Source organism: Pongo pygmaeus, chromosome 14 (genome assembly GCF_028885625.2).
Source record: "Pongo pygmaeus isolate AG05252 chromosome 14, NHGRI_mPonPyg2-v2.0_pri, whole genome shotgun sequence".
Taxonomy (NCBI): domain Eukaryota; kingdom Metazoa; phylum Chordata; class Mammalia; order Primates; family Hominidae; genus Pongo; species Pongo pygmaeus.
The window spans coordinates 121,313,863-121,338,705 of record NC_072387.2 but is presented as its reverse complement, the minus strand read 5'-3'; the positions used below and the strand labels follow the sequence as shown (position 1 = coordinate 121,338,705).

The following is a 24,843-nucleotide window of genomic DNA, read 5'->3' as shown; positions in this document are numbered from 1 at the left end:
CGGACGCTGCTCCTCCCTCGCAGCATGACTAAGTCCTAGCAAAGCCAATGCCAGAGTCTTGAACCACCTGTGTCCGTGTGGCAGCCCACTTTTGGTGAAAGTGCAGCCTGCCTTCTGAAAAGGAGACCTGGATGACACCACCTTGAGCCCATGCTGTGAGTCCCCATAGTGTTAATATTAGTGACAAGCAGTGCCATTAAAAACTGAAAGTTCAGGTTCCCACTCTCCTACCCCACAGGCTTTCTCTCTCCTAAAATAAAAATATAGCAATGAATAAGCAACATCGGACGAGAAGCAATTTTCAAAATACCTTTATTTTTTTCTCATTGGGTGGTCATTCCATCACACTGTTAACAGTGCACCTGCTGTACCATTTCATTTGGATAATTCTGCCAATCTCCGCTTCTTCATGTGTTTCAGTCAGTCCTCAGTTTCTTCGGCTTCTGTTATTGTCACTGTTACTAGATTTTTAGAAAAGAAGAATTGTTTTTTCAAATGGAATACTCAGCAGTCCCAAAAAGATTTCATCAGGGTCTTTGAACCCATCTACATGGTGTCCGATTGGCAATGATTGATTCAAAAGCCAGTTTTGGGGATGGCCGTATCCTCCCCTGTGTTTCTCAGTGCATTCCAGGGGACAGTAAAACACTCTTCCTCCCACATCGTCTCACTACACAGGAGGCTCCCTTAACCAGGCAAACATCTGTCCTGCAGGAAAGCCTCATTTGCACAGATGCAGCCTCGGTTAGGGGCCAGGCATTCCAGATCTGAAATCAAGTGTGGGTCGCCCTCTCGCCCTGCCTCCTGATTTTCCTGATGGTCCCTGTAAAGCCAAGTGTACTTGGTAACAATGGGTAAGGCCAGGCCATTCGTATCCTGTACAAACATCTCTGAAGATAAGGATTACCATTTGAGATGTTTCTTTCTCTAACCTGACAAGGTGCTGATCTAGGAAAAGCAACCAGCAACCTCCAAGGGCCCTCAAAGCAGGTAAACCAACATATGAGCAACTTTCCTTCCTGGAAACCGAAGCAGGCATAGAGTGATCGTCCACCTCTCCAACCATGACCACCACGCAGCCAGGGCGCCACAGAGAATACCCACAACAGCCCGGCAGCCTCCCCGCACAACCAAGACCACCACGCGGCCAGGGCGCCACAGAGAATACCCACGGCAGCCCAGCAGCCTCCCTGCACAACCAAGACCACCACGCGGCCAGGGTGCCACAGAGAATACCCACAACAGCCCGGCAGCCTCCCCGCACAACCAAGACCACCACGCGGCCAGGGTGCCACAGAGAATACCCACGGCAGCCCGGCAGCCTCCCCGCACAACCAAGACCACCACACGGCCAGGGCACCACAGAGAATACCCACGGCAGCCCGGCAGCCTCCCTGCACAACCAAGACCACCACGCGGCCAGGGTGCCACAGAGAATACCCACGGCAGCCCGGCAGCCTCCCTGCACAACCAAGACCACCACGCGGCCAGGGTGCCACAAAGAGTACCCACAGCAGCCCTGCAGCCATCCCACAGGAAGTCACCTGATCAAATGTGCAGGTTCTGCAGGACTCTTGCCCCCCCTCCCCAGGAGCTTCCCACACTAACACTGAGGGTCCCGCCAGAGGGTGAAATGACAGGGAGGCAGAAGGGGATGGGAAGGGGGAGGACAAGACTCACAGAAGGAAACTCACACTGACAGCCACACCCACCCTGCAAACCTAAACCTCCAATGTTGGGTACATTAGAATTTTGAACAAACTGCAACACTGATCACTGAGGTTGAAGGGCCTGTGTAGATGCTGAACCCCTTCCCAGGGAAGGTCTCCCGAGGGAACAGAGCCACGCCCTCGACCTTAGGCTGAGGATCATTCCAGAAGCTTCTCACCATCATCCTTGTCCTCATCACTCTTCATCGAGGGCCCAGCACTTGGAGGCCCAGGACTCGGAGGCTTCAGCCCTAACTTGCTGCTGGATGAGGCCACCTCCGCCTTTTCACTGGACTTCTGTGGCAGTGCGACATCCATAGGGATGGCCTTTTCTCTCCTGCTCTCCTGAATGACTCTGATGGGAAGAGGGTTTTATCACAGTCAGGGAAGTTACAGATGGAAAACTCTCCAGTTCCCCCCTTCCACCCACCAGGACATCCCTCTGAAAACATAGGTTCCTGATCATGCATACTTATTTTTTAAGGTAAATGCTTTGATGTAATAGTTCTCATTTTCGTTTCTTTCTCTCTCTCTCTTTTTTTTTTCTTTTTTTTCGAGACAGTTTTGCTCTGTCATCCAGGCTGGAGTGCAATGGCACAAACACGGCTCACTGCAGCCTCCACCTCCTGGGCTCAAGTGATCCTCCCACCTCAGCCTCCCAAAGTGCTGGGAGATTACAAGCATGAGCCACCACATCCAGCCTCATTTTAGTTTCTTGTGCAGGCTCCAAACAGATGACTGTATGAGGCAGCTAGACTCCCAAAGACAGCTCCGGGCAGGGGCAAGGTGTTTGTGCACTGCAGGCTACTGCCAGCTCATCTTCATGATTAACACACGTAAGACAGCATATAGCACCACTCATGGTAGGAAAATGCCTTTACTCAGTCCTGGACAAAGAGACTCGAATAATCTCAGGGGCTTGTATGCATGTCACAGAGTGGGCTCATGGCGAAGGTGGTGGCCGGGGAGTGAGATGCTGGATTCCAGCCCTGCCCTGGGAATAGCCACCTGCTGCCTTGGCCCCCCAGGTCTGCATTTCCTCACCTTTAAAATGAGAGGGAGTAGACTCATCTCTGAGACACCTCCAAACCCTGACACCCTGCAATGAGGACGCAGGCCACAGGCCAAGAGGTGCAGGCAGCCTTGGCTTCAGGCACTCTGAGACAACTGGGAGCCTGAGTTAGAGCCTCACTGCCCCATCCATCAGCCTTGGGACCCCCTCGATGCTGCATCAATCATCCCAATCCGGGGACAGTAAGTTCACTTACATCATCAGTGGCTGCGAGGGCTGAAAAGGCTGAGCAGAGCGCTTAGAGTCTTAGGTGCTCACTAAATGTGGGTTATGATTTTCATCAACAAGCACTCTGGAGAAAATCAGTGGGGCCCTCCCTGCCTGGCCAGTTCCCTTTCCTAGGCTCACGGAGAGCTGTTCTCAGTCACCCCAGCAGCACCAAGCCGGAAGGAGCCCAGGCAGGCAGGAGGCTGCGGCCAGGAGAGGCAAGTCCCCTCCTCCCCACCCTCCCTGTGAAGAACAAAGGGACAGACCTGTAGATGATGGTGATGACGAAGGCCCCAGCGATGATCACAATCAAGGCGGAGAACACGTGGATGTAAACTGAAAAATGGTGGGATTCAAAGTCATTTCAATCCAGGTAAATAGAAAAGGAAGAAGAAGAAGAAAAGGCGACCCTTCCAGAGTCGGGTGCGGGCTCTCCCGGCACGGCTGCCCATGGTCAGCACTCCTGGCCCACCCTCCCCGGCGTCTCCTGGAGACTCAGCTCTGTGGACATCTCCAAAGGCCCCCGCAGGCAGACGAGGGCTCCCTGTGAAAGGCAGCTCCAGGTGGTAGTCAGTGCCACCCAGAGGACACTTTGTGACAACCCTGACCCCTGGGAGTGCGTGAAGAGATGGCCCTGGCTCTTGACCCCCGGGAGTGCGTGAAGAGATGGCCCTGGCTCTTGACCCCCGGGAGTGCATGGAGAGATGGCGCTGGCTCCTGACCCCCAGGGGTGCGTGGAGAGATGGCACTGGCTCCTGACCCCCAGGAGTGTGTGGAAAGATGGCGCTGGCTCCTGACCCCCGGGGGTGCATTGAGAGATGGTGCTGGCTCCTGACCCCCGGGGGTGCGTGGAGAGATGGCGCTGGCTCCTGACCCCCGGGGGTGCGTGGAGAGATGGCGCTGGCTCCTGACCCCCGGGGGTGCGTGGAGAGATGGCGCTGGCTCCTGACCCCCGGGGGTGCGTGGAGAGATGGCGCTGGCCCCTTTGTTCCTGCTGGGCTCCCCAGCTCCCTGGAAATGGCTCCTCAATGCCCAGGTCAATTCCTCCCTTAAACTGAATACAAGGAAAACACTTACTGGATCATAGACAAATCCCACTGGTCTTGACTGGGCTTCTTTGTATTAAAAGGGGCTCCTGCAATCCCCAAGTTTCCCGTGCCTTCTCCAACCCAGCCTCAGCAAAAGTCAAGCCTCCCCACGTGGCCGTGAGGGGCAGCCCCACCACCCTGGGTTTCCCTGCGTGAGTGCACTCCCAGCCTCTCCAAAACAGGGGTAACTGGGAGGAGGAACTGCTCAGCCCCCTCCTAAGCCTCTTTCTGGGAGACTGCCCACTGCTCAGCAGGCAGGACCCCGTCTGTGCAAGAGGCCTGAGGGGCGCAGCACTGCCCAGCACCGAGGGCTGGTATCTGGATCTCCGTCGGCTCATTGGTTCAGGACTTGGACCCCTCAAGTCCTAACATTTGTACACGAGCAATACTCCTCTCAGAGTCCTTGGTCAAATAATATCCTCATCTACTGTTTGTTCTTCTACGTTCCTTCTGTCAGGTTGATGCAAGGAATTTTTTAATGAATGCAAGTAAAGTTCTTAAGTGCTTGGCTAATCACATATACACAGTAATTCTTATTGTTGTTCTTATTATCAATATTATTCTCTTCTCTAATTGCTTTCTTTCTCTCTCAAAGAAACTGGCTGACTTGCAAATACCAAGTGCAGGTGACATGATTTCCTTCAATTCCCATACCTCCCCTCCTGCTAAACCGCTTCCAAGAGTCGTGAAGCAGTAACAACACCATCAGATGTAATTTCCCTGGATGGTGTGTCAGTTTGCCAGGGATGCTGTAAGAGAGTACCAAGCACTGGGGGACTTAAAACAATAGAAATTGATAATCTCTTGGTTCTGGAGGCCAGAAGCCCAAGAACAAACTGTCAGCAGGGCCATGTTCTTTTCAAAGGCTCCTGGGAAGGGTCCTCCCCAGCTTCTTCCTAGCATCACAGCAGTCTCTGCCCCCATTGTCACGTGGCTGTCTTTCCTCTGTGTTCTTCTGTCTCTGTGTCTCTTCTCTTTTTACAAGGACACCAGCCATTTTGGATGGAGGGCTCACTCTACTCCACTGTGATCTCATCTTACCTAATTACACCTGCAAAGACCCTTTTTCTAAATTAGGTCACATTCACAGGTACCAGGGATCTGAACTTCAACATATGCATTGGGTGTACACAATTCAACCCACCCCAGAAGCGAGGCTGCAGGTGCAGAGAAAGTGGCTTCCTGGGCACACGAGCCAGCTTCCGACAGGATCCACACTCCCTGTACTCATCACAGGGCCACCAGCAATGGATGAGGTGCCCAGGATTCTTTCCACGGAGACTGAAGTCAGAAAACTGAGAGGGAGTTGAAGCCAGCTCGTGAGGGTAACCCACATCCTCGATTTTCCTCATACTGAGGTGACCTCGGTAAGGAACGATGAAGTACACAATGGGCGCTCGATAAGAGTTCCTCACGGAGAGGCTGGAGGAAGGGAGTGAGGCTTGGGGTTGCAAGCTGTCAGATAACAGGCGTGTGCATGTACCGAGCAGCACACTGGGAAACTGCTTGTCAAAGGTTCTTCCAATCAGCTGGTTTATTTCTTTAAGTGAGGACTATCCTGTGGAAACTTGCTTACCTGAGGAGGGGAAACAGTGGGGCAGACTCACCTCTAAATATCTGGGGCTACCATAACCAGCTTCCAGGATGGCCTCCCGATTCTCACCTCCTGGTATTTACACCCTAGATAGATGTTCCCACACTGAACAGCGCTGATCCCTGGAGCCAAAGGAGATGCCAGAGTCTAACCCCTGAGGCCAGGTGAAAAAGACATGGCAGCTTCTGCCCTGATCTCTCTTGGGCCACTTGTTCTGGGAAAGACTGCAGCCCTCATGGCAAGGAGAAGAGGCCTCCTATAACATCTGGTACCAACTTCCCAACAAAGTGAGTCATCTTCCTATAACATCTGGTATCAACTTCCCAGCAAAGTGAGTCATCTTCCTATAACATCTGGTATCAACTTCCCAGCAAAGTGAGTCATCTGGGACGCCAAGATTTCAGGCGACTGCAGCCTCACTCGGCACCTTGACCACAATCTCATGAGACACCCAAACCCAACCCACCCAGCAAAGCCTCTAAGTTGCTTTAAGCCACTAAGTTTTGGGGTAATTTGTCACACAGCAATAGAGGATGTATCTGAGAGGTAGCCTAGAGCTTGCCCAGAGAATCTGCACCTCAACAAACAGAAGTTTGTTGATCTGCTGTTCAATAAACAGAATCGATTGAATTGAAATGCACAAATAAAGTGAAAGGGTGAATTAAGAGCGTTCATGAGGCAAGAAGGTAACCCTGAAATTCTTGAACTCCAGGAAATGTTTTATTCCTTAGTATGACTTTGTGTCTTAGCTCATGGAATAAATTCAAAATTATGTGAGTGAAGTCCTGTTAAAGAGACACACATATTAGTCAGCGTCTTAGTATTCCACTGTCAGTATATCTCCCGTATCTTCCTATGTGCTCACGTTCTTTGCCGTTGATGCCAAGCTCCTAAAGATGGAGACTCAACCTCAATGATGTGCTCTGTACAGTGTCTGTCTAGCAACACTATTTATTACAGACCATATCTTTGGCTTATAATAAATCACAAAGTCTGGTTTATCTTTCAGAAACAGCAGCAATTGAAGAAAGGATTATTTTCTTAAAGAAACATCTTGGTAAATGTTCCCAAAATATAGTTAAACAAAAGTTTTGAAATCATCTCAGCAAGTCCCATGAAGAAACTGAAGTCAGATACTTAGAAGAAATGACATGTTAAATAACATACCCTAAATCAAGAATGAAGAATGAAGGGAAATCTTTCTCTTTGAATTCCCAATTCTTTCTGAAAGATCTAATGCTAATTCCCCAATTCATATTCTTAATAATACAGATTATGCCATAACACAATGTGCACTTCAAACCAGCCAATTTAAGAAGTTGGTGAAAGGTTTTCATAACATGGAATTATGTGCACAAAGAGCTCATAATACCCTGTCACTGAATACTACAACTTGCACAGCACAAAGGTTCATTCGTCGTTTTGAATGAGAAAGATGTCAAAGAAATGAAAAGTAATGTGAGGGCACAGTGAGAACCCCAAGGCAGGGCCCACTGCCCAGGCTCTTCCTACAGGCCCAAAAGAAGTCAGGAGTCAAGAAAAGCACAGCCACACAACCCAGCTATTAAAGTTAGAATGATGGAAAGAACTTAATGGTTGCTTCCATGCAAAAATGATATACCCCCTTGCAAAACAGTGAGCCCTCTCCAAGTAAAAAACATTCTTGAGAGCCTGTGTTCTCTTCTGGGTTCCTTATAACACCAGTCATGAAGCTGCTATAGGGATTAAGGCTCACTTTTAAAATGGATGACAGGCATGCGGCGATTGTTCTAACTTAAGCCATGTTCGACATACATGCCAACACTTACAAACTGGCCAGCACCTGCGTGGTACAGATAAAAAGGTGCTCAGGGGATGGGAGAGGTGGCAAAAGCAGCAGCAGTAGCAGCTTGGACGTGAGTTCCCCTCCTAGCTGTGATCTTCCTGGAGTGATGCATTTACACCACTTTACATGGTTGGATCTCTGCTTCATTGGGATATGAGGAAATTGGGATCACTAATCATTTATGGAGAAGACTGAAAGAATAAACTTGAATACCTTTTGGATGCTAATGATTGCCGCTTTCAGGAGCCTTAAATGGTACACTTCTCAGAAAAACTAAGTGGTAAAAGTGCCTTGGAAACTGGAGTTCTGTAAGAAGTCCAACTCTATGATGGAAATGAACTGAGCACGACTGTGAGCATCTGCTGCTCTCTGCATATGCAACGTGAGCAGCAAACCCCAATTTCACAAAACAAAAACAAAATGATGACAAGTGCCAATACAGCAAACCATGGCCAAGTCAGCACCCACTGCCATGAGCTTGGCTTCAGGAGTACTGCCACATGCCCCAGAGGATGAGCTGCTGGAATGAAGCCATGTGAGAGGCCGTTCAACACTGGAAGGCCTGGAACCCAAAAAGATCTCTCAAGATTCTAGCTAAAGGGCATGGGTTTTACAATGTGACAGGTGAGTCAGGTGAAGGATAATGGACTCCTTCGGGAAAAAGCACTACATCTTGTTGTAACTCTCACTAACTGATTATGTACAACCGGACTAGGGCTTCAGTAAAGCCCATAATTAACTTTCAGGGTGATATCAGCAAAAACAGCAGAGTGAGGACCCCCCTGCCAATTTCTTCCTCCATAAAAACAATGAGAACACTGGCAAAAATCATCAGAGGGAAGTTTTTCAGAAGTCTGGAAATTAACCAAGAGCTTGTGGAAATCTGTTTATTTGAGGCAAACAGCTGAATCTCAGTAAAAGAGCGCGCTTGGACCTTTTATCTAGCCCTGTTCCCACCTCTCCTACCCACCCTCCAGCTCCACGGTAGCTTGAAAATCAACAGCCTGTAATCACGGTAAAGCCAGCAGCCTGGCAGCCACTGCGGGGCGCAGAACAGGGTGGGAGCTCCTTCAAAGCCACATTGTCAGAGAGTTGTCATTATTTGATCTGTCTGGTGCTTCCCTGGAATATCATCTTTGTTTGATCTGAGCTCATTTGGTGAGAACAGCTTTTTCCCCAGGCATTTGTTATAAACAATCAGAAGCAATTGAAAATCGTTTTACTGGCTAAAGTGGTGGGTAGCAGTTGGGGGAAAACAAGAGGCTAACCAACAAGCTTAACATGAAAATCTGGGAAATAAGATGTGCAGAGAGCTTTGAAATGCTCTGACACATTCCTGGGAATCTAGACGGCCAAGGACATGTTCAGTGCTGTGGGCTTTGCAAGGAAAGACCTATGGTGGCCCTGAGACCTCACCTCTGGCTGACTTAAGGATCTGCATAAGCAGGAAGTGAAGGCTAAGGCAGAGCTAGAAATATTCTGACTTTGTTGAAGGTATGCCTCAGCATGCACACAGAACCCCTCTGTAAAGTCTGAGAGGCTTGTGTTTCCAGGCCTCTTTTAAACCATCAGATCTAAGAAAATTTTTGTCTATTCATTAGCTATCTAGTAGCTACCCAAGAAGAGTTTTTAGTGGTCACACACCACAAAGAATACAGACTTTACTGATTTAGTTCAGGAAAGTCATCAAACAACCACAACAACAAACAGCAGCAACAATAAAACCTGGGGAAGTGAAAGAACCCATTTCTCAGAGGTGCTATATTATCTTACCTAAAATGTCCAAATTTCAAGAAAGAAAAATGTTAAACATAACGAAGAAATGAGAAAGTATGGCCATACACATAAAAAATGCCACTAATAGAAATCATCACTGAGGAAGCACAGACATTGGACTTACTTGACAAAGACTTTAAATCAAAATATTTTAAGCATATTCAAAGAACTAGAAGAAACCATGTCTAAAGAACTAAATAAAAGTATAAGAATAATATTTCATTGATATGATTTGGCTCTGTGACCCACTCAAATCTCATCTCGAATTGTAATTCTAAGATGTCAAGGGAGGGACCTGGTGGGAGGTGGTTGGCTCATGGGGGCAGTTTACTCCATGATAGTCTCATGATAGTGAGTGAGTTCTCACGAGATCTGATGGTTTAAAAGTGTTTGGCAGTTCCCTCCCCACAACCTTGCTGCCATGTAAGACATGTCTTGCTTCCCCTTTGCCTTCTGGAATGATTGTAAATTTCCTGAGGCCTCCCCAGCCATGCAGAACTGTGAGTCAATTAAACCTCTTTCCTTTATAAATTGCCCAGTCTTAGGTAGTTCTTCATAGCAATGTAAAAAATGACTAATATCACCAAATAGAAAGTATCAATAGAAATATAGACGTTATTAAGAAAAGACCAAAAAGAAATTCTGGAGTTGAGAGTACAATAATAGAAATGAAAATTCACTGGAGACGCTCAACAGCAGATTTGAGCAGGCAAAAGAATCGGTAAACTTGAAGATATGTCAATGAGATTACCCAGTTTAAGTAACAGAAAGAAAATATAACCAAGAAAAATTAATACAGTGTTAGAGGTCTGTGGGATACCATAAAGTCTACCAAATACACGTAATGAAAGTCCAGAGGAAGAGGAGAAAGATAAAAGAACAGAAAGAATATTTGAAGAAATAATGGTAAAAACTTCTTAAGTTTGGTTAACATTAATCTACACATCCAAGAAGTTCAGTGAACTCTGAGTGGGATAAACTCAGAGAGATCCACACCCAGACACCTGGCAAACTGCAAAAGACAAAGAGAGAATCTTGAAAGCAGCATGAGAGAAGTGACACATTATATACAAAGGAGCCCTAGATTTACAGCAGTTTCTCATCAGAAACCATGCAGGCCAGAAGGCAACGAGATAAAACATTCAAAGGGCTGTCAGGAAGACTACAACCAGCAGTTTTATATACAGCAACTCTATGCTTCAAAATTGAAGGGTAAATTAAGACATTCCAGATAAACAAAGTCAGGATATTCATCTCATCACTGGCAAAGCTTCTTTATAAGAAATACCAAAGGGAGCCCTTTAGGATGAAATGAAAGAAGAGTAGACAGTAAGTCAAATCCACATGAAGTAATAAAGAGCACCATTAAGGTGCTCAATAGATGCAGAAAAAGAATTTGAAAAAAATCCAACACCCTTTCATGATAAAAACACTCAGCAAAACAGGAAGAGAAGGGAGCTTTCTCAACTCGTGTGTTTCCAAGTTGTTTCTTGCATTTACTATTAATAGATACATGGCATCTAGTAAAACCCACAGTTACCACTGTATTTAATGGCGAAACATGAAAGTTTCTCCTTAAGATCAGGAACAAGACAAAGCTTCTGCTCTTCCTAATTCTATTCATCATTGTACTGGAGGTTTTAGTCAGAAACTGGGCAAGAAAATGAACCAAAAGGCATTCAGATTAGGAAAAAAGAAGTAAAACTATATTTTCAGATGCCATGATCTTGTATGCAAAAAATCCTAAGGAATCAACTAGAAAACTAATAGAATGAGCAAGTTCAACAAGGTTGCCAGATATAAGATCAGCATACAAAAATCAATTATATTTCTATATGCTGGCAATAGACAATCTGAAAATGAAGAAAACAATTCCATTTATAATAACATTAAAAAGAGTAAAATACTTTGGAATAAATTTAATTAAAGAAGCTCAAGATCAGTACCTAGAAAACTATAAAATATTTAAAAAAATTAAAGACCGAAATAAATAGAAAGACTACCCCTGTTCATGGACTAGAACACTTAATATTGTGTTCAGATGGTAATACTTCCCAAATTATATACAGATTCAACACAACCCCAATCAAATTGCCAAGGACCTCTTTTCTGCAGAAATTGACAAGTTAAATTTGATGCAGAAATGCAAGGGACCCATAATAGCCAAAATAATCTTGAAAAAGAAGAACAAAGTTGAAGCACTCACACATTCTGATTTCAAAATTTACTGCAAAGCTACAGTAATCAAAACTGTGGTACTGGCTAAGGATAGACATGTAGATGAACAGAATAGAATTGAGAATCTAGAAATAAACTCTCACTTTTATGGGCAACTGATTCTCAACAACGGTGTCAATTTAATGGGGAAAAAAGAATCTTTTCAACAAATGATGGTGGGACAACTGAATATCCACATGCAAAATAATGAAGTTGGAAACCTTCCTTGCACCAGATACAAAAGTTAACTCAAAAAGGATCAAAAGACCAAAATGTAAGAGTTATAAGTATAAAACTCTTAGAAGATATTACAGGTATAAATATTTGCAACCTTGGATTAGGCAATGGTTTCTTAGATGTGACACCAAAGCACAAGCAACAAAAGGAAAAATAGATAAAATGGACACCATAAAAATTAAAAAATTTGTGCTTCGAAGGACACTATCAAGAAAAAGAAAAGACATGTAAGAGAATAATAGAAAGTATTTGCAAGTCACATTTCTAATAAGAGTTTAATATCCAGAATATATAAAGAACTCATACAACTCCATAATAAAAAGACAATTAACCCAATTTAAAACCGGGCAAAGGACTCGAATAGACTTTTCTTCCAGAGAAGATATCCAAATAGCCAAAAAAAAATGCAACAATTGTGAACATCATTATTCATTAGAATAATATGAATCAAAACCACAATGAAATACAACTTCACACCCATTACAATGGCTGTAAACAAAAGGACAACAACAAGTGTTGGCAAGAATGTGGAGAAGTTGGAACTCTCATACGCTGCTGATTGGACTGGAAAATGATCTAGCCACTTTGCAAACCAGTTGGGAAGTTCCTTAAAAATTTAAGCAGATAGTTAATATATGATCCAGCAATTCCACCCCTAGGAATATACCCAAGAGAATAAAAAACATGTTTGCACAAAAACCTATATACAAATGTTCAGAGCAGCATCATTTATAATAGCCAAAAAGTGGAAACAACCCACATGTCTATAAACTGATAGACGGGTCAACAAAATTTGGCACATCTATACAGTGGACAATTACTCTATGATAAAGAGAAAGGAAGTACTGATAGCTGCTACAACATGAATGAACCTTGAGAACTACGTAAGTGAAAGAACCACAACTCATGTGGTTCCATTTATATGAAATGTCCATAATACGGAAGTCCATAGAGAGATGAGCGGCTGCCAGGGGCCAGAGAGAGGGAAGGATAGGACATGACTGCTAATGGGCATGAGGTTTCTTTCTGGAGTGGTATAAATGTTCTGGAGTTAGTGGTGATGACTGCACCACTGTGAATATACTAAAAGCCACTGAATTGTATACTTTAAAAGGTGAATTTTGTGGTATAGTATCTTGGTAAAAATAATAACTGAAGCAATTTCCAACTGATTTTATCTGTAGTCAGAGGAAGGCGTGGGATCCTGGGAATCCCAGAGGCTCCTGGAAGTGGAGGCTGGGACAGCAGGGGGTCTGGTCCCGAATCTCTAAAGCCAGGATCTGCAGGAGCCGTTGTCATCAGAAAACCTTCCCAACTATCAGTGGTATCCATTGTGACCTCTCGTTTGCCTCTGAGGAGCCAAAATTCATCTTCTTTTGATGAGGTGCGAAATCTTCACCACGAAGCAGGACAGACACCCTCCCTGGAGCAAGCCAGAATCCCGTCAGCGCTTTCTTTCTTGACTGATTTTGTGCCCAGAATATCCCTTTAATCTCAGAGGAGCTGGCTTAAGGCTTTACGTCTGTAGGACTGGGCAGTCCCCATGTAATCAAACAGTCTAGCCTGAAAATGAGTTTTAAAACTTTTTTTCCTTTTTCTCTTCTTCCCCTAGTCTCACGATGCAGAAAGCTTACTGCAAAAAACTTTTGTTCTCCTTAGTCTTAAAATATAGCCTTGAAATGTACTTTCTTTGCAACACCATGGTCTCCCTTTCTCACCACACACCCCCTAGCCCCATGCACATTTATCTAACTGTGTGCTGGTATTTAATTATGGGCTTACTTACAAGTTCTAGGGGCTCATCTTGAGATAGACCAAGCATAGAGACCCAGCTGCAAAATGCCAGAGATGACCTGAAGGCAGTGAGTCTACAACCAGCCATCAAGATGACGCCACCTCCTGCTCCAGGTGGGCTGTGGCTTGTGACAGCCACTGGAACGAGACCCTCAGACCTTGTAGAAGCACCCCTCCCATGTGCCTCCCATTCTAAGTTCCTCTTTTTAAGCCCCTCTCCCCAGCCTAAAGTTGGAAGCACAAGTCAGCCACTTCCCCACTGCTAGCTTTGGAAATAAAGTAACTTTCCCTTCATTTGTTATGGGCTTTGCAAGCGGTGAGCAGCCGAGCTCACGCTAGGTTCCACCAGCAGGTCACTACTTGGAAATTTCCATCAGTCACTCATTCCCATCAGTCACTAACGTTTCCTGACTTTCTAAGCCCTACTAGATACAGGGAATGAAGAGGACCTGGTGCCTGGTCTCAAGGCTCAGTCTAGCAGGAAATGCAGGAGAAAGAAGTAAAAGGAAGAAGAAATGGCCCTGAGCTGCACAAAGCCAGGGGCCTTTACTCACTTTGGGGTGCTGGGGGTGGAGAAAAGAGTGGCCTAGGACAGGGAGGGTTTGGAACTCATCTCCAAGGAAGCCTAGAGCTGTGAGAGCTCATCAGCCACGTCCAGCATCTCCACCGTTAAGGGCTGCACTGTTCCCTCCCAAGGGCGTGCTGTGCAGGCCGCTTCCGTCCGTGCTGCTGTCCACCCCTCCCCACGCAGCACAAAGAGCCCCTTTACCCTCATTTCCAAAAGGGGCCTCCACAGGACAAGGAAACATATGAAGCTTCACGTGGACCTTGATGAGGGTTTGGAAATGAGAAGACCTCAGCGGTGCAGGCCGGTGCACTCACAGGCGAGAATATGCTGAGGAGGTGGGAGCCCAACGCCCTTCACGTGCACACCATCCTGGTTTCTTAACCTCCTCCCACCTCCCTTCGAACACATTTTACAACTAGCCATGGTCCTCTGAAGGGCGTGCCTCCCTCTGGAAGCCTTCACGGGGATGGGGAGTGGCAACGCCTCCGGCCCCGTACACCACCCACTGGGTGCCCATTGTCCTTACTTCACCCCTATGCTGCTTGAGGGGCTTGAGGGGCTACCAGCAGATCCTCACGTCTGGTCTGGCTTCTAGTCCAACGTTGAAGCAGCCCACGGAGTCCCCAGTCAGGGCCAAGCTCACAGAGCCCCTGGTGGACAAGGTCCATTCCACCCTGATGGGCTCACCCCACACGCGGCCACTGGCCCGGGCCCTGCCGGCGCCCCATGTTTCTGCAGCACTATTTCCCCAAATCCAGCCTCTGCAACCACCCAGAACGGCCAAATTCCTCCATGAAGGGGGCCTCCATTTGTCCCTGTCCATGCCCTGCCCAGCCCATCTGGGAATGGAACCCCTCTGGTGGCTTACATCACATTCACAGGCCCTCCAGCTCAAACCCCACTCAGAGTCTACTGTACCCACTAAGACGGAGCAGAAGAGTGTGGCCAGAGAACAATACAAAGGTGTTTCCAGCAAACAGAGACCCCGGGGAAGGGAGACAGGCAGGGCAGTGGTCGGCATGGTCACCAGCTACCTCGGCTTCCGCCGCGGGGGGCCGGGGCGTCTACTCACTGGGAACCGCTTTCTTGTAGCAGACACCCTCGTAGAAGCAGCACCCGAACTCCTGGCATTGGTCCCTGGAGACGTTGTAGTCACAAATGTCATACAGAGGAACGTCACACACTGCAAAAGCACAGACACACACAAGTGTCACCCCCAAAAACAAAGCCACTCCGCTCTCCGCTAAAGAACCTGGGAACCGGTGTGGGGAGCAGCTGTGGGTTTGTGTTGTGGTTTTGTTATTTTCTAAATTATGCATCATGCAAATCTTTATTTGAAACTAAGATCCAGAATGAATTAAATTTCTGAGCAAAATAATGTCAAGTTAATTACACAGAATAATGCGGGGCCCTCTAACGATTAGGAGATAATACATTTCCGCGCAGCAGCGCCAGGCACGGCGCACGACAGAGCCCACAGAGCGTGGGGCTCACACAGTGGGTGCTTGGGAGTTCGGGAGGGAACGTGTAATTATTTCACACTTAAGCATACAGGAGTTAGAATTAGCAGCATGGGCTGAGGATTATTTCAGAATTTAAAAACTTGAATCAAAAGGACAGAAAGTTTAATGCCAGTTTTGACCCAAAGGGAGAAAAAGGAAGACAATGAGTGTGCAGCGTGCCTTGGGAGGTAAAGGAAGCGGGGCGAGGACAGCTCTTGGCAGACGACCCTTTCCAGAGGAGTTCAGCAACCTCACACATGTTCAGCCCCGAGGGATGTGGCTCCCTTCATCGGCCATGGGCCACCGAGGGACTGGGCTGGATGATGAAGGGGGTTCCTGCAGGTGAGGGCCCAGGGTGCCCGCAGAGACCTCTGCTGGGTGGACTGCAGTCCCACAAAGCCAGGCTCCACGCCCCAGGCCAAGGCTGCACCCAAGCCACTGGGGGTCTTCCCTGGCCCCTCTGTAAGTTGTTCCACTGGGACAGGGGCTGGGAGGGGAGCTGCCCAGCCTTCTTGACCCTTGAGGAGCCCCATTTGTGATCCTTGGGGTTGATTTAGTCTTTCAGGTTCCCCTTCTCAAGACACCCCCATTCCAGGTTTGCAAAGGCTGCAGCTGCAGCCCTCATCCTCTGTCAGAAGCATCATGGACACGGGAGCTCTGCCGAGGCGATGCCCCACCTGCCAAGGCAGAGTGCACAGGGCAGGCCGAAGTCACCGGCTGCTGCCACCCTCTCCTCCCTCAGTTGCATGGGGTGGCTGTGTGTGGTTTGAGCTGACCTCCCATGTGGGAAGCTGTCGGGGGAGGCCAGGAGAGGCCCCACAGTAGCAGGCAGGTCCTGCACAGCCAGGCTCAGAGGGGCCTGGGGTGGGTGATTGGTCTCGGGCTGTGGCTGGCCAGATGGTCCCCCACGCTCTATGCAGCAGCCCATGTGTCTACAGTGGGTGACTAGGAGGGCTTTGCTCCCAGGGTGTCCAGGCACCACGGACTTTTTCCTGGAGTGCAATTCCAGGGTGGACACAGTGCCAGAACCTCACAAGCACTACCCACAGGCAGCTCCCAGAGAATTCAGAGTTCGCCACTGCCTCCACTTTCTGACGCAGATGATGACAGCGGCTGCACAGCAAACACCTGCCAACACCAGGCTCGTGTTACCCGCAGTCTCCTCCACCCCACCAGAAACCCGCCAGCGCCAGGCTCGCGTTGCCCACAGTCTCCTCCACCCCAACAGACAGGCTCGCGCTGCCCGCAGTCTCCTCCACCCCACCAGACACCCGCCAGCACCCGGATCAGGATACTGCAGGCTCCTCCACCCCATCAGACACCAGCCAGCACCCAGCTCATGATGCCCCAAGGTTCTTCCACCCCATCTGGGAAGATCCAGACGAAACCCAAGATCCCACGAGCTTGGATGCAGCGGAGCTGGGATCCACAGAGACCTCTGGCTTCAGGGTCCTGCTGTCTCCACGGTGCCAGGCGCCCTCCCCACCGTCCCCAGACATGGGCGGAGAAGCCCCAGCAGCACAGAGGCGTCTGCTCACAGAGCCAAGAGAACAAAGGTTTCTGAAGACTTGCTCCGGGTGACAGCAGATGTTTAATTTCAGCAAACAGCCTGGGCAGGAAATATGCCACTGAACGAAGCTTTATTTTTATTCATAAAGTGATTTGTTCTCTTCAATATCACTACACAAACGTTCATACATTATTTCTCATTTTAAAACTTCAGTCCCCATCGCATCTGACCGCCCAGCCATCGAATCCCGTCAGTCCTCCCGCGCCTCCTCCGGTGTCCCATTTTCCCTCCACACCCACCGTTATTTTCCTGCACGCACCTCCACAATGTCGTCATGCATTTTAAAAATCCAGTAGACCCTGAAAAGTCACGCATTTCAATTCCTAGCCCGGCCCTCCACCCTCCTCCACAACCCGTAACAGGATTTGAGGTTGGAGTAAGCTGAGGCTTTCTGGGCAGGCACCAGGTTGCAGCCGCCAAGGGGGCCGAAGTGGGCTTCCCACGTGGTGGGGGATCGGCAGGGCTGATGCAGCTCCCTGCTCCCTCTAGAAACATCACTGGCAGCTCGCCCACCGCACAGGTACTGGAGGCCCGGCCACTGGCACCAGCAGTGGTATCTCCAGTAGGCCCTGACACCCCCCGCACCACAGCCAGGGTGGCTCGAGCGTGGGGCTCACTGCCTGGCTCTCTCCCTGTGCTCTCCCAGAGTGGTGACAGCATGGCTGGGAAGGGGGAGAGGAGCCATCGGCTGGGCCAGGCTATGGGAACGGGGAGGCGCTGCTTCAGGATGGCGGGGCAACCACGTTCCTCCTGATCTACTGAAACGAGACTGGGGAGATCAGTCCATCTAAAATGAGCCCAGTGCTTCCTGGGAGAAGCCACCCGGCTCAGGGGGGCCAGGTGAGATGGGGGCCCGTGGAGTGAGGTTTCAGAGCTCGTCCCACGAGTCTGTCCCATCACCCCATCTGCGTCGATAGCAAGCCCAGGGAAGCCACCGCTCCCCAGGGACAGTGGGGCTGCCATCCACTCCCTCGCTCATCCCACTTCCCGCCGGCCACCACCTGGGGCTTCTAACATGCCCACGCCAGCACGATGGTAAATGTTCTGTTCTTCTTCTCCAAGGCCACGCAAAGTCTCTTCACTCTGCATTTTGCTGCTTCTGCAGCAGGAGACGAAAGGTTCAGGAGGGGCACGATGCCCAGAGAGGTGCAGATCTGAGGCCAGGGCTTTCTGACCCAGGCAGCGAGGCGTCATTATTTTAAACGTGGCTGATGATCCAGGTTTAAAATCATCACCTGGTGGGGAAGCGTCACCATTTTAAGTGTGGCTGACGATTCCGTGGCATTTCTCCTTCCTGTGCTCCATCCACCTCCCTTCCCCTCTCTCTCTGAAACGCACACTTGCAGGAATTCTTCCTAGGGGAGGAGCCAAGCCCAGAGACTCTCTCAGGGCAGCGCCGGGTCCTCGGTGTGACTCCCCATCCAAGTCCCTCTGCCACCTCGCTTCCTGATGAAGCAGTCAATTAGCAGGGGACAGACCACGGTCGCCTCCTGGAGAAGCAGCCGGCAGACAGAGCAGCCGTGACCTCATGGCACCGTGGAGGTTTCCAGCACTCCTGAGGCTCAGCTTCCCTGCTGGGAGCTGCTCCCCTAGAAAGGCAGGCATCAGGCTGGCCTCCAGGGGATACCTCCAAGCCACACTGCCTGGCGGCCCACTAGAATATCCCAGCTCAGGGTTCCTGGCAGCATGGCCACGGACAGCAAGACCCAACCACAGACAGGTTTCCAAAGATGGTCCAGGCGGGAAGAGAAGACAAGATTCTGAGTACAGTGGTGACAGGAAATGTGGTGTGGGAACTCCAGAGATGTGCCTGCGGTCACGATTGCCACCAGCACCCCCAGGACCTTCAGCGGGCCCGGACTGCACACCCCTTTCTGTCTGTGAGCTGTGACACCACTTGGAGTCCGGCTGAATGTGTCTTCACAGCAGTTGTCATAAACAACGTAAAAATCTCTGAAACTGGAGACCCATTTTCTTGACACTGAGCTTGAAGCTGCATATCAAGTTATCTTAGGACAGAAGACGCCAGTTCTCCTGGAGTTTGAGCATCAGAACACAGAAGAAGAGGTGAGAAGGAGGAGGAGGAGGAAGCGGGGCAGGGATCACAGCAGGTTCGGGGAGCTGGCATGGTGTGTGCAGAGGCTCGTGTGTGTGGCCTTCCTGCCCGGAGCGCGTGTGAACCACGGATGGGGATCTGGGGTGTGCAGAGCCATGGGTCCCTGGGATTTGGACACAGAGAGTCCAAATATGTCCACAGACCCCCGAGCCTGTGGAGAAGAAGCAGTGGCTTCGAGTCCCCACTCTTTCATACAAGCCTCTCAGAGAAGCCACACCGGTGTGGAAAGTGTGTCACAGTTTAAAAGCACTTTTGCAGAAACTATTTTATTTAGGGAGGGAGCTGACATTAATCTTTAGGCATCAGCTGACAGGCAGCAGCTGACAGACAGCAGCCGAGGCTGCATCACCGCAGTAAGGCAGAGCCTCCAGTCAGGACTGAGCGGCCCTGCACATGCCTCTTCCCCAGGGGCCGCCTGTCATCCTCCCATCCTCATTTCCGCTCCTTCACCCCCAGGTCACCCGCTGTCCAGGGCCATGTGAACATGGTGCCCTGGGAGCCAGCCTCAGGCCATCACCTGCTAGGGGGCTGTCTGGAGGCCCAGCTGCCTCCTGTCCAGGATGAGCGAGTGTGGACATGGGGAAGCCCAGCAGGGCTGCATGGAAGGGGAGGTGTGCAGGGCTCTGCACCCACATGGGAAGAGGCTGCAGAGCAGGTGGGCTTGGAGGCCAGAGTCTGCACTGCACCCGGCCACAGAGCCTCTTCCACATCTGCAAAGTTGCGCAGAGAAGGACAGGAGGAATTCCTCTAGGCTGCTTCTTGGGCAGCCCAGGGGTGGGCGGCAGAGAGGGCCTGAGCTACAGGGCCAGGGCCAGTCACTGTGGCTAAAGGTTCCAGCTCCCCACCTGCCCGCTGGGGCCACCAGTGGTGCTGACACCTGAGCCAGCTCCAAGCCAGGAAGACCCTGGCCTTGTCATTTCACAGCTTCCCTACACCCCTAAAGGAATAGAAACAGTCACAAAACAGCCACGCCACAGTCTGCAAAGAATGATAAGGACAATGCTGACCCCCCTGCATGCGTTCTTCAGTTCACGAGGACACGCTCTGTGGGGAGCACACAGGAGTGTCGCCTGCAGACGCCAGGAGCTGGGGCCTGGGCATGGCCATGGCAAGGTGAGAGGACTCCAGCCCAGGGTCAGCTTGGGCAGTGCCTTGGGTGACCTGGCACACCTGAGATGACCGCCACCAGTCCCATGCACCCTGAGAAGTGGCACCAGCCTCCAGCAGCCCCTGGCAGCCCCTCACAGACGGGGTGGCCAGGCCCAGCAGCAGCAGCTTGCACACACAACAGCTGCAATGCTTGCAGAGACCAGGAGGGTGGCCCCCAAGGGCCTGGAAGAGGGACCGCTTTCTCCCCCGTGCTTGCCCTGGCTACAGGGCCATCTTGCCAGAGAGGGGCCACCCCAGCTGGCCACAAGAGCGGCCCGTTCCCTCGGGGCCCCAGGCGCAGGCCTCCCACTCCACCCTGGGTGCGTCTGGATCGGGAACTGCAAAGACCCCTCTTGTGGACACCCCTCTTCCTGTCCAAAGAGGTAGCTGCCCCCCTGGTGTGACAAAGCCTGGTGGCCGGGTGGCCTTGGAAGGCCTCACAGTCTGGCAGATGCCACACATTCCTGGCACCTGGGCCGCCCTGTCCCGCTGTGAGAGCTGCAGGGCCGGGTGCTGCTGTGGGCAGGTGCTCAGTGGCTGCCAGCATCTTGGCTGGTCTGAGAGGCGCTCACTAGCCTACCTTCCCAACAAAGGTAACAACCCAAAACAATCTGTTTTCTTTTTCTTCCATTTTCTTGGTTTGTTTGTTTGTCTTTGAGACGGAGTCTCGCTTTGTCGCCCACGCTGGAGTGGAGTGGCACAATCTCAGCTCACTGCAACCTCTGCCTCCGGGGTTTAAGTGATTCTCCTGCCTCAGCCTTCCGAGTAGCTGGGATTACAGAAAACCCACCACCACGTATTTTTAGTAGAGATGGGGTTTCGCCATGTTGGCCAGGCTGGTCTGGAATTCCTGACCTCAGGTGATCCACCCGCCTTGGCTTCTCAAAGTGCTAGGATTACAGGCCACCACGCTCATCCGGTTTTCTTGGGTTTTTTTTGTTTTTGTTTTTTGTTGTTGTTGTTGTTGTTGTTTTATAAAAGCATTGCATGAATACAAGCTCAATTGAGAAAAAAACATTCAAGTAGCAGGTAAACCCAAGCCATGGAAGGTGGCATCTCCCGCCTCCCCGGGGAGGTGCAAACTTCCAGAATCTTCCTTTTCCTGACCGTAAGTCACTGTCACCCCCCATCTATGCACATTAACAGCACGTGTGGGAGAAGTCACGTCCCACACCAGTGGTTCCTTCCAGTCCCAGTGGTGAGTGTCTGCCTCCGGGTCTGTTGCCCGGGTGGGGAAAGGAAAGGGGGAACTTCTTCATTGCTGATAAATATTTTTCCTTAATAAAAAAAGTCACTCCTGCAATAAAAGTTATGAAGTAGTTGAAGTGGATCTTCAGCACCTCATGGACAAAATGCCTTTGACCTGTTAAACCCCTGGAAATAGTTAAATGTATTTCTTCATCTAGAAAACCTCAGGTTCAGGTGTATTTTGTAATAAAATTTTCAAAAATGAAGACTTCACAGTGTTTTCCCAGGTTATTTCCTGAACACACATTTTTCTGCCTTGCCCTCCTAGCCAGGTCTGGGACCAGGACCCCCTGTCCACGCCAGGGGCTCAAACAGCTCCTCCCTGCGCCCCCCCAACCGCTCCCCTTCCCCACCCACCCTCCTGGCGCCTTCCCTCCATACCTGTGAATTGCTTCAGGAGGTACGGCGGAGACTTCTTCACTTCCGGCACGTATTTCATCGCCGCAGCTGATGGACAGATGAAGGGGCCGAGCACACCTGGAAAACAGGAGCGGTCAGCGTGGGCGGGGCCCCAGGGACGTCGTTTGGGGAGTGGGTGGCTTACACCAGGAGGGGGCGTTCGTCGACTCACCTGCACCTCACGTCAAAGGCGGGTCCCCTCAGCCACCCGTGCCTCTCAGTCCTACTCCACGTGGAAAACACCTTTTAGGTAAAACAACAAACTGGCCACCCCTCTGTCTGCCGCTCACTGTGGACTGTGGGACCAGGCTGGGCACACCCCACCCCGCCCGCTGTGACATCACACAGCCCCATGAGGTCATGTGGGCGTCACACAGGACTTCGGAGCCATGCGCGTGTCCACCTTAACACTGGCTGCATCGAGGACGAAGGCCACTCAGATGAACAGATGTAGGGAGGGAGTTCCAGGGGCAAGACACTGCTGGGGACACCACGGGCTGAGTCCCACGTTCCCTGCAGGATACCCCCGCCCCTTGCCCACCAAGCCTGTGGGCGCAGGTGCTTGAGTCCTGTCCCTCCCTCCCTTTGTGCCCCGGTCCTTCCTGGGACACCCCTCTCTGCCAGCCAGCACTGGGTGCAGCAGAGAACAAAACCAAATCCCTTCCCTCCTGGGGAGAGGACAGAGCGACGTAGCTGCCTCAGACCAGACCTGGGCCGTGGGGAGAAAGCAAACTCGGGGTGTGGGCCAGGCTGGACCAGGGCAGGGGTTGCCCCTTGCCACAGGGTGGGCGGGCGGCCTCCAGAGAGGAAGCTGTGTCTGGGAGGGAGCACGCAGAGGGCCTGGGGGGAGGCCGGTGTGGCAACCTGAGAGACACAAGGAGCCGAGATGCCGCAGGAGGGCAGGGCATGAAACCACGTGGGTCATGGTGAGGATGGTGGCCTTCATTCTGAGCAAAGTAGGGAGTTAACTAGCAGATTTTGTGTGAGAAATGGAATCATTTTCACAGCATCGCTCTGCTGTGCTGGAAACGGCTGTCGGGAGGTTTGTGAGCAGGAAGGGCGGGATACTCATGAGGAAGAAGGCAGGCAGCTGCCGGAGGGGGCTGCTGCTTTTTGTGGTTTGAGTTGAAGGAGTGGGCCTTGCATAGTGGTGCGCACCTGTAATCCCAGAGTCTTGGTAGGGCAAGGCGGGAGGATCGCTTGAGACTGGGAGGTCAAGAGCTGTGATTGCACCACTGCACCCCAGCCTGGGGAACAGAGGGAGACACTGTGTCAATCAACCAATCAATTAATAAGAGTGGCAGACAGCTTGGATGTGGAGAGCGAGAAAAGAAACAGTCAATGGTGAGCCGAGGACGCTGTTGGGGGGCTGGAGGCTGGTGCTGTGGGCGTCAGGTGGACAGAGGCATCCAGGGGACATGCCCAGGAGGCAGTTCAGGGTGAAGGCTTGGTGGGTGAGGACACCAGCAGCTGGTAGTGAAAGCCACCATCAGGCGCTGGAGCACCCCGGGGAGCAGCAGTCGGAGAAGGAGCCCGGTGCCAGCGACAGGAGCAGGGGACAGCCCGGGGCCCAGCAGCCATGGTGCCGCAGAGGCCAGAGAGGCTACGTAGAGGCAGTGGGCGCCGTGTGGGGGCTGTCCAGGTGAGCCTGCCAAAACGAGGGAGCTTCGGGGAGCAAAGCAGAGGAGGAGTCGGTGCTGTCAGGAGGGTAGGTGGAGTGGGGCTGCCTGGCCAGAGCTGGCACCCACTAGAGCAATGGCATAGGCGTGACTCAGGGGCCAGGTGCCAGCGTGCTGCTGGGTGACCTGCTGCCTGTCACACCTGGCGGCCACTGAGGCAGGGCTGCGGTACTGGATTTAAGTGGGCTGAGGCTTGCAGGGGGTGGCGGTGCTGATGGACTCTAAATTGGGAAAGAGCATGAGGACATCCTGGGGAGAGGAGAGGATGTGGGACGCTCAGCCCCTGGTGGATGGAGCGAGCTGGAGACAAAGCCACAATCAGAGTGGGGGTCCTGAGGGTGAGGTGGCGGTGCATGCTCTGTTCTGGATGAGAAGGAAGTCAAGGCTCTGCCCCGGGAGCAGGCGGCTGAGGTTGCCTGAAGCGGGGGTCAAGAAACCGGGCTGCGTGGAGATGGAGTTGGAGTTGGGGAGCCCCACCTCCAAGCCAGAGGGAGGGGCGCCCCAGGGGACGGGCCAGGCCACAGGGCCAACGGTGCAGGAAGGAGAGAGGAGCCCGAGGATGAGGGGCAGCTGCAGTCGGGGGCGGGGGCGCAGGAGGTGGTCAGCCCCAGAGGTACGGAGCCCATGGCCCAGGTGTCACAGGCTCTGGGGTGCAGCGTGAGGGGGGTCTGGGGTCCCTACTCCTGTGTACAATGAGATAGAGGCTGGGCTCTGGCCCCCACCTCAGCAGCCCTGTGACCTCCCCCTTGGGACCAACCCTTCGCAGGTGTTAAAGGAGGGTGAGGACGAAGTCTCCCCAGCAAGCACCCCTCATGCCAGATGCCCAGCACACAGCCGTGCCCATGGCCGGGGACCCTGAGGGCCACAGTGGGTTTCCAGGAATGCCCTGGCCAGGGCTGCCACCATCCACCATGCGGTAAACTCTAGGCTTCACTCGTGCACAGGACATGAGGCTGCCTTTTTGTTTGATATTCGTGATGGCTTTATTGAAATATACTTCATGCACCATGAACTCACCCATCCAATGCGCAGTTCCATAGTGTTTAGTGTGTCCGCGATGTGAGCCTTCGTGATCCACACTGGAACCTTTCAT

At 51.1% G+C, this 24,843-nt stretch overlaps 1 protein-coding gene across 4 annotated transcripts; it reads right to left on the bottom strand.

Moving 5' to 3' along the window:
- Positions 1–294: 294 nt before the first annotated feature.
- Positions 295–24,843, bottom strand: TEX29 (testis expressed 29). 4 transcript variants are annotated; one of them, XM_054447163.2, is made up of 6 exons: positions 24,768–24,843; positions 22,054–22,149; positions 15,160–15,270; positions 3,255–3,324; positions 1,889–2,064; positions 295–461 (listed from the first exon to the last, which is right to left on the bottom strand). In XM_054447163.2, exons 1-6 carry the CDS (start codon positions 24,841–24,843, stop codon positions 421–423), a joined length of 570 nt encoding a protein of 189 aa, XP_054303138.2. In that variant the 3' UTR covers positions 295–420. The 4 variants fall into 4 exon arrangements, with proteins under 4 accessions (XP_054303138.2, XP_054303140.2, XP_054303139.2 ...); XM_054447165.2 differs by lacking the exon at positions 24,768–24,843 and adding an exon at positions 22,244–22,401; XM_054447164.2 differs by lacking the exon at positions 15,160–15,270.

What these genes read in the sequence shown, in the direction of transcription:
- TEX29 (XM_054447163.2), bottom strand. Translation starts at nt 24,843, where the DNA reads ATGAAAGGTTCCAGTGTGGATCACGAAGGCTCACATCGCGGACACACT. An exon ending in GTCATCACCATCATCTACAG is followed by an intron (nt 2,065 to 3,254) that starts GTCTGTCCCTTT and finishes TCTTCCCATCAG; the next exon opens with AGTCATTCAGGAGAGCAGGA. An exon ending in TGATGAGGACAAGGATGATG is followed by an intron (nt 462 to 1,888) that starts GTGAGAAGCTTC and finishes CTAAAAATCTAG; the next exon opens with TAACAGTGACAATAACAGAA.